Source organism: Triturus cristatus, chromosome 5_2, assembly GCF_964204655.1.
Source record: "Triturus cristatus chromosome 5_2, aTriCri1.1, whole genome shotgun sequence".
Lineage (NCBI taxonomy): Eukaryota > Metazoa > Chordata > Amphibia > Caudata > Salamandridae > Triturus > Triturus cristatus.
The window spans coordinates 307256157-307268397 of NC_140588.1; the positions used below are offsets into that span (position 1 = coordinate 307256157).

At 40.2% G+C, this 12241-nt stretch overlaps 1 protein-coding gene across 2 annotated transcripts in view; it reads right to left on the reverse strand.

The window, feature by feature from the left end:
- Window positions 1-405: 405 nt before the first annotated feature.
- Window positions 406-12241, reverse strand: part of C5_2H5orf22 (chromosome 5_2 C5orf22 homolog) — a 409270-nt gene continuing 397434 nt past the window's right edge. For both annotated transcript variants that reach the window (XM_085607073.1, XM_085607074.1), the window contains one exon: window positions 406-4942. In XM_085607073.1, the coding sequence (XP_085463199.1) occupies window positions 4810-4942 (133 nt within the window). In that variant the 3' untranslated portion in view covers window positions 406-4809. The remainder of the gene's footprint in view (window positions 4943-12241) is intronic.

Below are 12241 nucleotides of genomic sequence, written 5' to 3' on the forward strand. Positions count from 1 at the left end.
AAATATCTTCGGGGAAAAACGTTCTGCCCAAACCTGTTCTCTGCGAAATATACTGTGATCAAAATAGCCTGCGCCAACAAATAAGTGTACGAAATTTACACTCGTTAGATTTATTATAACTTGGAACATGAAAAAGAGCCAGCTACGCGAGCATAATGGAACATTTCACACATACCTATTTAAAGGAGCAGCATGGCATGGTACTTACAAACCAACACATCAACTGGACTTTATTCAAACTATTCTGGCACATGTGCATTTAATATTATCCAAGGACATGCTTTTGGGCGACTGGCCTGTAACCTAAGTATCACACTGAATAAACTTTCAATGCACTTCACAAATTTATACTACTGTATTCATTTTTATAGTTACATATTCATTGCTATCTGGATGAAACAAATGTAAATATACACATAATTTACTTTTTATTTTAGATATAGGTTTATAAATATATATATGACACAAAAACAGGCACATTCCTCAATTGGCGATACGCCAAACTACAGTAATCACCACAATGCAATAACAGCAAGAATGTGATAAAAAAACAGATTCTACCTGTAAAAGAAGGAAAACAGCTACACATATGACAAGGGAATCAGGTGCCATCTACTGGTAAATCGAAAACAGTGAGACGCCTTACAACTATTGTAGTCACATAACGGCAACATTAATTTGATAATAGCACAAGGACATTTGTGGAACACACGTTATATTTTAAAGAACATTTTAATCATATTTTTCACAGTGTTTTCTTCAGTCAACTCATGCTAGACGTTTGTTGCTTTAAAACAAAACTGCAAAACAGATACAACTAAAAGTACAATACTTTCGGTTTACATTCCAAAATACATTCCATGCACTACAGCAGCTTCTAGTCCATAGCTTTGTAAAATAACTAATGTGTTATTTGTTCATAACCGAAACTAAAATGAAACATCAGTGCTGATAACTGAACAAATTGCCAATAGCCAAGATGACCGTTTCCAATGAGAGCTTTTCAAATCCACTGTAGAAATCCAAGATTTTACAGTGGAAGATGTCCAGGATACAGAACAATCAATATATCAATTTTCCCTCACAATACTAGTGTGTTACATACTAATGCATCGATCGATTAAAAGCTAGGGTGAAGGAAAAACTGGACGTCAACAATGTTGTTTCTGCGGATTATTCACACAGATTCCCACAAGACTCCAATCATTTCCTCTGGGGAAAGAGTCTCTTCATGAAAGCAGATAAGAGCTTTACATGTACAAACATACGGACAGTTTTTATGCACTTCCAATACGGTCTAATCTTAAAAAAATAAATACCACTCGTGAATAACACGAACGTCTTACATAATGTTAACACAGAAAAAAAACTTCATGTGTTATTCATATATTGTAGCGAAAAAGATTAAGGCGAGAAACCCTCAAGTTATTCCACCGATAAGTATGTTTTTAAAAGCAAGTTTAAGCTAAACTCGAGAGGAATCTAAATCTTTACTCGAAGGGCCACATGTTCCAGGAAATGTTAGGGTACAACTGGTAACTTATTTGTTACAAGTAAAAAATGTCCCATATAAAACATTATACACAGATTATTTGTAGACTATGCTAATCAACCATTCCGTTCAATTGTGCTCTATAGTTTGGGCCACCGGATTAAACCAATTATTTTTGTTCACCTCCATTTTTCTAATGAGCACAACCCAGAACCTTAACATGATGCGTGAATCACAAACCAAGACTCAATTCACACAGCTTTTTTCTCATGAGTAGGTGCCACTTTCTATTAAAAGTTCAGAAGTCACTGTTGCAACTACTCACAGAAAGTCTTTGTAAAACAGGGACTTGTCTAGGGTGCACAGTACCGGCTTCGCATTGATGCTGTTAAACACAACAGTTTCAACTCCGCGTCACTCTTTCTCTTTAAAATGATATGAATTAATGTTATTGGATTAGCATCCCTGAATGGCGAATTAACTAAAATGAATGATGGTTATGCCACACTTATCTGCTGTCCTTGAGTCCTTTTAGCACATAATACACACGATAGACCATGGATTTTGGCTTTAAACTGCTTTAGACATAAGAAATAATGAGAAAGAAAGAACACATTCTAATGTCCAGAAGAATAATTGAGGACTGAGGAATATCAGCTGACTTTTATATCCCTCCGAAATCATTAATGAATTTAGAATGCCTAACCCTCAAATGTGTAAATTAAATTTTACATCTTAAAGAAATGTACTGGACAAAAATAATCACAAGATGTTAACATATTTTTGAGCAGTTTCAACCTTGGTTGACTTGGCAATGTAATCTGAATGGCAACGGTGCTTTTCATTTGGAAGTTCTGACAAACCTGAATGTGAGATCATCCAACACAGTTCCACGGTTTATAAACAAGGGACTGATCCTTTTGGTTTAAGTTATAACTGAAGATAAGAGGCCTTGAGATAAATTCTCTGAGCTAAAGCAGTGGGCACTATATATATCCTCTGAGGTATGTATACCAATAGGGTCTGAGAGAGAAGGATCAGGTGAGGGTTGGAATTACCCATGAAGGAGCAGCATGAGATCCTACTTTTTGTAGGTCAGTGGATTGTGCAGCCCTCTATTTTGTCTCAGCATTTGTATTTTTATTGGTGATAATGTCCATGGATGTGTACCACAGGCTCAAAATAAGACTGCTGAAAACCGCTTAGCTCCTCACACCATAAGAAGTAGTGTGTTGCAGAGACTGACTCCAGTACTGTAGGCAGTTGCAGAAAAATAAAGCTCATTCTGCAGCCACTGACTTGCATTAGAATATGGATTCGATGACTGAGGAATATTGGAGCCCAGAATAAACTCATGGCTTTAACGAAAGTGTCCAGTTGTTTACTTTTATCAACCCTAATAATAATTGCAAATGACCAGCCAAGCATGCCATCCCAGAATTTTAGTACCTCACAGGGGTTTGAGAGACAAGGAATGAGACACTGTATGGGCAAATCACTAACAGAGAGGCCAACAGTAACATCAATATAAAGGTTACAATGACTACCAACACCCTTATATGTTTCTACAAGCATACAAGAGGAACTGTACAAAAGCTGTTGTGGTCAGGGGCAGTCATGGCGTACAGCAGAGTTGTATGAAAAGCTCTACTGAGCACAGGAAATTCAGTTTCCACCCATAGCCACCTGTGGTGGCACAGCCATGTAGAAACATGCAGGATTTGGGAGTGAACAGAGTAAATCTAAGTGAGCTAGGGGCAGAACGTTGTAAAAGTGATGCAGTGAAGATGGAGCTTCAGGGCACTGGTGGAGTGCAGTATGTTTTGGAGGACCCTGATGCAGGCAAGAGGGGGCAGAATTCCACATTGTACGATAGCTCCAGGCTCTCCAACATCAAAGGCAAAGTCAATGTACAAAAGCAACATGTAGTGTTGTATGTCGGCGGTTTTAGGCATTTTAACGGAACACGTAGGAGGAGGAAGCATCTTTGAATTTAGAGGTTCTTTCATCCACTTTTCCATCCAAACATTGACTTGTGAGTGCCGATATAAAATGTGTAACACTGTTTAAGACTGTTTAAGACTTAATGAAGGCAGAGCTGGTCAGGATCACTTAATCCCATTAACATTTATCCATACAACTAGAACTGCGTAAAGTAAAGGATGTCAAAAATAAGTAATTTTTTCTGACAAAAGGGGAATCAAATGACTGCAGAACACAAGAACAGGTACTGTGCTGCAGGTACAGAGCTATTGAAGTCCTTCTTAAAACTGTATGTGAGATGCACGCTCCAAAAACAATAACCTAGAAACCCCTCAAAAATCTTTAACGAGAATACTCAATCTAGGCTGACCAATAAGATTTAACAGATTTGGCAAGGACAGTAAGACAAATTCATCTACCCTACCCTGTTCTTTAGCTTTCTCACCCTGATGCGCGCTTTGGGCTCAAAAGTACATTACCTGAACACATGTTTCTCAAAAAAGATGAGAAAGAAAAGGCACCGTTGGAGAAAAGGTCTTCCTTCACTGCTGCCGGGGTATTAAAACAGTTTTAGCCTTCTCTTTCAGATGTTCTTTGGAGAGAGTGCTTTACATAATCGCTGGTTTATCAACAAAGGCAGAAAGAAGAAACACCACTGACAAAAGAAGGCTTTTCCACATTGTTATTTGGGGATTAAAAACTGCTCTGCGATGCAGACTTTAATTCCCTGGAAAAATGAAAATGTTCAGTATTGTCAAAAAGGCAGCATGAAAGATATACATGTATTAAGTAAAGTGTGTTTTTTATTTTTCAGAATTTTCTGCCCATTTACTCTGTGGCCATTGTCTATCTCTTCACTTCACACAAATACACCACTCTAATGTAGTACTGAAACAAGTCATAGGGCACATCACAACTGTACCTTGTTACTGACTTTGTCTCACTATTACGGCTTTAAATCTGGTCCCTGCTTCCAGGGGTGATCTATGGAAGCAGTCCCTGCAGTCCCACCATTGGCTCCAGAATTATGTCTAATTCTCTGCAATACCAATTAAGACACTCAACAGTGATCCGGCAAGAAAGTCCTATGATGCATTACATTAAAGCGGATTGTTCAGTTTTTCCTGGTTATTTGTTAACGTTAAAAAAAAGTTTACTGTGCATAAAAAACGTAATTAAAAAAATATATGGGTTCTGCATTAAGGAAGATTCTTATTTTTGGAGCTGACCAGAGGACCCCTTTGAAAAAGTACAGATGACAGAGTATCCTCTTATGAGACAGTGTGGTTACATCTTTCAAGTATTAATGCTTCTTTAAGTGTGGCTCCTTCTGGTTACACGGATGATGAACCAGGTGAGAATTCCAAGTGGACGTCCAGGCTTCCGTAGACTGAGCGGAGCACGTCCAACACCTTCTCCTGAATGACGTCCACCTGCTCTGAGGGACAGTAGTCGTCCAGGCTTGATCTGAAAATGCAGAACCCAACATTAATGAAATGGTAAGAAAAAATACAATGAATAAAAAGAGTCTGTGCTCAATTTCGCAGAGTGTAATAAATACCGTTTCTTCTCGAGAGACCAGGGTTAAACGTGTAAAAAATTAAGCATAATGCTTTAATAGAGATGAAAAACTGCATGGGGTGGGGGGCTCTAATGTTTAGGATGTCCTTAGAAACGCAACCAAGGAACCTTTATGAGGGGCACGGCCTACATAATTAAGAATTCCTACTACATGGACTACAGTCCCTTATTTCATACATTACTAAACACAACCTTTTCTCTACAGAGAGATTAATACAAATTAACAGAGAATGGAATATGTATCGAAGAGTTTATATGCCTTGTTATGTTCATCATCCACTTTAGACAGCAGTATTCTCAGACTTCCCATTTTCTACGTTGCTTCTTATCATTTGTACTTTCAAGATCCAATATGTGCCCAGTCTGAGATTTTTAGCCTTCAATTGCAAAGCGCCTGAAGGGATTATGGCAGAGGAACTGGAATCTGTTTATGGAAGGAAATGTGTAAATTACCAGTTTGCACCCACAAGAGTACAAAAGTAGTGTAGGAGCATTTCAATGTTTCTACTATGCATTCTAATTCCTGTTTTCAGTTCTTCCTTTTGTGTTCCCACACAAGAAAGAAAACAGCCTGCAAAATATTGTTTTATTACGAGTAATTTATAAGGAGAGCGGTGGCATTCAAAACCCAGATTGAAAGGGACGCGCCTATGCAATTTTCTATTTCCATCTTATTGAGTGATGGATATAGTTATCACAGCTATGCTAAAGTTCATGTACGGCAGCTGCATACAGATGAACAATGTCTGTGCAGTAAGTGCTCTAGCTCACGTAAATAGATGCTAATCCTGGTTTGACAAGTAGAATAAAACGAGTGCCAATACTGATATCTTTTCATATAATCATTCACTCATGAGATCACACACATCGACAGCAATTTATTTCTTTTTCATATATTTCTTTTTTTAAATCAACACTTTCTTCAAGAGAAACATTTCAAAGCACAATTTTCAGACATCATTTAAAAAAACATATCAATACACAGAAAAGACACCAACAACATACCCAAAAATTAGAAATGACACAAATGTCCTAATTAAAAAGATTTTGTGGGCAATTAAAGAAATAACTCCAAACAACAGAACCTAGGCTGTTTCAATAATGTTTTTGTATAATTGTGAATGTGGTGGGATTTTTTGTATAAACAAAGGGATTCATTTGTCATTTCATATGTTGTTGATGTCTTTTCTGTGTATTGATATGTTTTTTAAATGATGTCTGAAAATTGGCACTCGTTTTTTGCAACTTATTATTAGGGCCTAGCCTTACTGATTACAGGCCGAACCCTGTGTAGTTCTACTAATTCTGGTTTGACGGCATTGCCGTCAATCTGCATTTCTGTTTCAGTTACTATCACTTTCACAAGGGCACACTAACAATCAAACACTTCAGTTCGACTCTGCTGGCTGCAGTTCAGCCAGTGCTATGAAACAAAGGATTAGGCTCCCCTGGCGCATACAGAAGCTCAGGCCTTTGCCGCCAGGGTGTTCTGGGGTTCCTTCCCTGCTGAATAAAAGTAGAAACCACCAAAGACTCACAACTAAGTAAGCAGTGCCACCTAAATCTACGTCTCAAAATTTTAAAACTCTCATTTAAATTTTTTTGCCGAACACTGCATGGAGATTAAAAACCTTTGAAGAAACCCCAAGACCAAAATACCCACCAGATTTACAACAGTCCAGAGGTTCCCCATGAATGTTAAATTTACCCACAGCTCTTTCCCTTGCTCACAAATACCCTCACTGAGACACGACCCTATGCCTTTGCAGTTAAGAGACATACCTCCTTTGTCAACTAGATGCGTCTCCATATCCTTTACACAAGCCGTAGCTCAAGAGGGAGATGCCGCTTCACAGAGTAGAACCCAGGCCACAAGCATTCTCGCCAGTGGCGCTATAATCGATCTGACCTCCTTCCACAGCCTGAAGTCGCAGTGCCATGGTACTGCCAGTAGTCAGCCAGCCGATCTCCGCGGTAAGGCCTGAAGGAGTCCAAGTAAGCCGGGTAGCGAGAGTGCTCCTAGGAGCATGGCGCTTAAGTGAGGCTATGGGGGAGGGCCACCATCAGTTACTGTTGCTGAGGCACTTTTCCTATTTGGTGTCTCTGCAGCTCTCCTGCTACCCCCCAGCCAGGGAGCTCAAACGCTTACAGAAAGCCCTCCACAGCTGGCAACTTGGGTTTTAAGTCACCAAAGAAGACTTTTTTTTTACCTTTTGCGTAGCTCCTCCCATTCCCCTCTGGGATCCATGATATGAAGCTGCCTTGCTGCCTCATTCAAATCTCTAATTCTTCACCCGCAATCTGCAAAGACAAAAGTCATCAGGACAAGACCTGATAGGGGTTATCTGTGGATTAGTCTCCACTGCTTGGTGGTTGGTGGTTGAGCCCCGCGCTGTGAAAGCAGCCCATTCAGGTTTGGATGCGGCTTGCGGCCAGGTAGAGCTCCCAGCCCCCAAGAATCCTTGCTAAGCGGCTGAACTACTAAAGAGCATTTGGAGACACAATAAGATATTGGAACATAAAGATATCTTGTCATTTAAAAGTTAGCTCCCGACTATTATTTATTCTTCAATACTCGTTCAACATTTCAGACACAGCACACTTGAAACAACAACCAAACAGAGCAGCCTGCAACCAACCTGCTGTTGCAGAACCAAGATAAAAGGCTTGGCACAAACTGGAACCTCGGGCAAGGGACAGTTTATCAGGGAGGAAATTAATCTAAGAAAAAAGAAAGCAAGTAAATCTCACACCGAAGACAGTACCTTGGCACCAGGGCTAAACCCTACTCTAGGATCTTCGAGTATACGAACCAGAGCCTGGTCTGCCAGGAATCGAGAGGACATGATGGATGCAGAGCAAATCATCTCCCTCTCTCCAGTAAAAAGTACTTTACCTGTTAAAAATAGTTTTCTGTCTACACCTCCAACAGCTCACTGTTCAAATGATCATTCGCTTTTCTTCTTTGATTTTCTGCAGCGTCCTAAAGAAGATGTATATGACTTAAATCCTCGGCCCCTTCAGTTAATAGGGGGCCCACAGAGCGCTCACTCTCCGGAACCTCCAAAACATGACAGGGAGACAGAGTGCTGGAATCAGTTAACTAAATCCAATGCTGAGGAAGGAGCACAACCCCCCTGCGAATATAGGAGAGTCATGGAGTCTGATATCTGGCTTCGCTTGTTCCAGACTGTAGACGCTCCATCAAAAGCTCTTAAATTTCAATCCAATAAATTTGACACACAAATTTCTTTACTGGAATCTCTATTACAATTTACCACCACTATTGACTCCCGGTTCGAGAACATGATCTCAACGATAAAAAGAACTATTGAGCGAGTCCACGAAAGCATCAGCAGTAAACACACAAAACAATAAACAGAACCGGTTTTGTACCTGCAGTCGTATTATCGAAAAACTACAGGAATTTACAACTATTGTGTCCATCCTAGTGGAGAAAATAAAAACCATCAAGGTGCATTTTACCACAATACAGGTAATAAGCTTTCTAGACCCTCCACTGTCATCGAGCCAAAGAAATTGTCACACCATATACTTCAACCGAATCCCTTTGTGCCACATTTCTCAGCAAAGCATTGTACAGTAGCAAGCTGCATAAAAATCAGGGTCTCTCTGACAACAATGGATGTGAAAAGTCCAACCCTGCTGAGCCTACACCTGATACTAACACTTTACTGTCACATGAAGCGATAAACTCTCTCAATAAGAGCTCAATATTAAATTCTTCTCTGGAACCAGCTGCCACTTCAAGAAGCAAACGGAAGAAAATAAGAAAACCAAACAAAAAAGAGAGAGAAAAATGAAAAAGCAATGAAACTTAAAGAAACAACTGCAAATGCATTCCCGATATTCAAGCAAACAAGAAGTTCTTCCAGCAATAAAGAACATCAAAACGGCACAACCCTCCTTACTGATGGAGAGCAATTAAAGCCTGATCGCTCCCAAAAAAACATCTCAACAAGGTCGACCTCAAAATGACTCGTCCCACTTCCAGGACTCAGATGGAGCTCATTACCACTATACTGCATCTTTGCAAATCCAAGTGAATTAGAACATGAATCAGCATATCCCACTGGGGGCTGGTGGAATTTGAAACTGGTGAGGCGTATGCAGAACGAATCAACGCATGCGAGCGAGCGCGCCCGACGGCAATAAGGGGGTTCTCCCCCCGTGAAGATTTTTTTTTTAAATTGACATCTTTTTGGTGCTATTTTCAGCACTATTTCTGTGATAAATGGACTAAAAATTCAGTTCTTCTAGGCATTCATAAAAGAAAACTCATACATTATTTCAGAGAATTTCTGGGTTGCCAAGCAAGTCTGACTTCTGAAGAGGGCTAGGGTACTAAGCAAGACTGCTTTGGCTCTACCCTTTCCAATAGAAAACACTAGTTAGCGATGTGAACAAGTTCAATGGACAAACCTGGGGTCTAGGGAGAGTCCCTCTCCTGAGAAAGAAATTTAAAAAAGATTAGCAAATGGTGCATTTTAAAGCAAATGAATGCAGCGATAAAGCAAGGCTTATTAAGCAGTGGGAACGTATAGTCTTGAAATATTAAACTCATTAAAAACTGCCCCCTATCTTCTTGCATTAATTTGTTCAACAGTTACTGTAATATGTAAATTGTTCTGCATGATAACTTTAGCCCTTTAAAATGTATGCTTGCCCAGTGTCTTGCACTGCATGCAGTACTAACTTTGGAAAAATATGCTCTAACCAGACTTCGGGAAGCACCCACAGCTGCTGGCTGTAACCAGTCATATAGAAATACGTGCAGACAGGACTTTAAGTGACATGAAAAAAGTGGGTGCTCCCTATAAAGGAACATGCCAAATACATTTCTGTGATTCCCATAGTGTGCCATCAGACCGGTATTTTAGTTTCTATCTGAGATGTAATTTTATCCAGATAAATGGCACAGCAACTGATACACGCCTAAAGCCTGTCATTATGATTGGCTTTGTCACTGGGTGTTAGCTGTTTAAGATAAATGAGTACCAGCAATGATTTCTTATAAATAATTAACATTGAAAAATTTGACATTCTGAAAGTCTGAAATATTGAGTCTGTGAATTAAATAGCATTGAGGCCTGTGGAAGGAGTTTTGGCCTTCAATTATGTGTGCTTTATGTTAGATATATATCCTCTTTTTCTCTGCATATCTTGTCCATCTGCACATCTTCAACCCCCTTCTTTCCTCTTCAGCATCCTCTTTTCACTGTTCCCTGAATGCCCTTCCTCGCATCTCTGTCACTCCACCGCCCCCAACATGCACTGCAACCTCAAATATAAGCACTTTAATTTCTCTTACTTTTGCCTTGCAAATATTTTGACATCAGTGTACCCCCTTCACACACATTTCCACAGAATTTCAATTGCAAATGGAATACACAAATATAGTTCTGTGTGCTCTGCAGAGAGGCCAACCACTGGCTTTAGCCTTCGCGCCTGCTTGCTCAATCAAAGCCCCTAATAAACACCTGGCATGGCTCAAGCCTCAAAGTATGCACAGAAAACAATACAGATAAACAACATTATTATAAAATAGCTAACTCGTGGGGAATGCAAGATCAAGTAAATGTAAAATAAGAGAGGAACTAAATCGCAGAAATGCATTCCCTCGACGTTTTTAACATTCATTGTTTGCAAGTCAGTCCATGTTTTTGGCATCAGTGTTAACTTAGGGGCATGTACACAGGGCCAGTTTTAATGCCATACATCAGAGGACTGGCCACTGTAAGCACATGTTACACAGTAAGCACATATCTCTCGCTTTGGGCCTGACTGATATTTGGACCCATTTTACAAGGGAGCATATGCCGCAGCTGAGGTGTGACAATGGCATGCCAGTTCAAGTACGAGTCTCAAGCCGAAGGCCCATTCTCTAACTTTTTAGCTACCAATTACAGAAGATCTTGCCTGTAAAGGTCTCGGTGGCTACTCTGGGAGCTACACAAAGATTTTACTCCTGCTGCATCAGCGGTTACATCGTTAATATTTCGGCCAGAGCTATTACATGCCAGTGTGCAATGCTCCTACTGCTCACAGAGCACCAGCCACGTGAGCAAGGAAGAAAGAACCTGAGTCCTCTTGACTGGTATCCATTAGGTGTATAAGGCCCCATTGCTTTCCTTGCTGTGCACGTTAGTGCAATGCTCTGACAGAGGTACACATTCTTTCAATAATGGGTTGCACACATACCTCTCTGTAACGTGCTCTGTCACGAAGTGCAAGAAAAGATTTCTTCATTCCACGTGAGCAGCACCTCTGAACGGTTTGGATGAAGCTGAGCCCATGCCCAAGGGCCGAACAGAGATTTTATAAGTTTCTTACTGCCACTCAGTAGCAGTTCGTTTAGCCAGAGGGCACCAACATGCATGTTTTTACTTGAACTCACCATTATAGAGAGGTAAGCTAACGTGTTGGCACATGCAATGTTGTGCAGTGGTGGGTGTTTGAGTTTTCTGCAGATGCCAGCAGTAGTGTTCAGCAGATTTCAGATCTGGCTGGGAGACCACTGGTTCATGATCACCGTAGATCATGATATGGGTAGTTAAGTGTTCCTGCTACAATACAACTATCCTCTGTGAAACACTCTTCTACATCAAATACCAAAACAAATACGACAACGCAAACTGTCCTCCGCGTTTCAAGTTAGACAAAAGGAACAGTTTGGTGACTTTAGAGAATTTCTGGTATAGCACCTTCTACATTTCTTTGGATTAATTTTCTAGTTTAAATTTCTTCTAAAATCCATCTCTTCCTACAAAGCAAAACAAACTCCCCCATTGCCCCTTTTTCAACCCCTTCTGAGCATTATAATTCCACCTCATTTTTGGTGAATAAATACCTCACTAAAAAGTCGGATTGACAACGTGGCCCAGAAGAAAACAAGTTACTTACCTGTAACTGTAGTTCTCCAGTATTGGACCTTTCATAGATTCACATGCCTGAATCATTCCCCGTCGTTGAGACGGGAGTCTCCGGTACATAAAAAAGCATTGCTTAGTAATATAGCAAACTGAAAAAAAGGCCTCGGCCCATTTTCCTTTGCAACCCATAACCTTCGTTATGTAAAAAAGGACTAAACTTGTCTCTGAACCAATCAGAGCCTCTCACCCTCTAGAACACTCCTGAGAGAACCTTCTGCCCCTCAGATTTTCG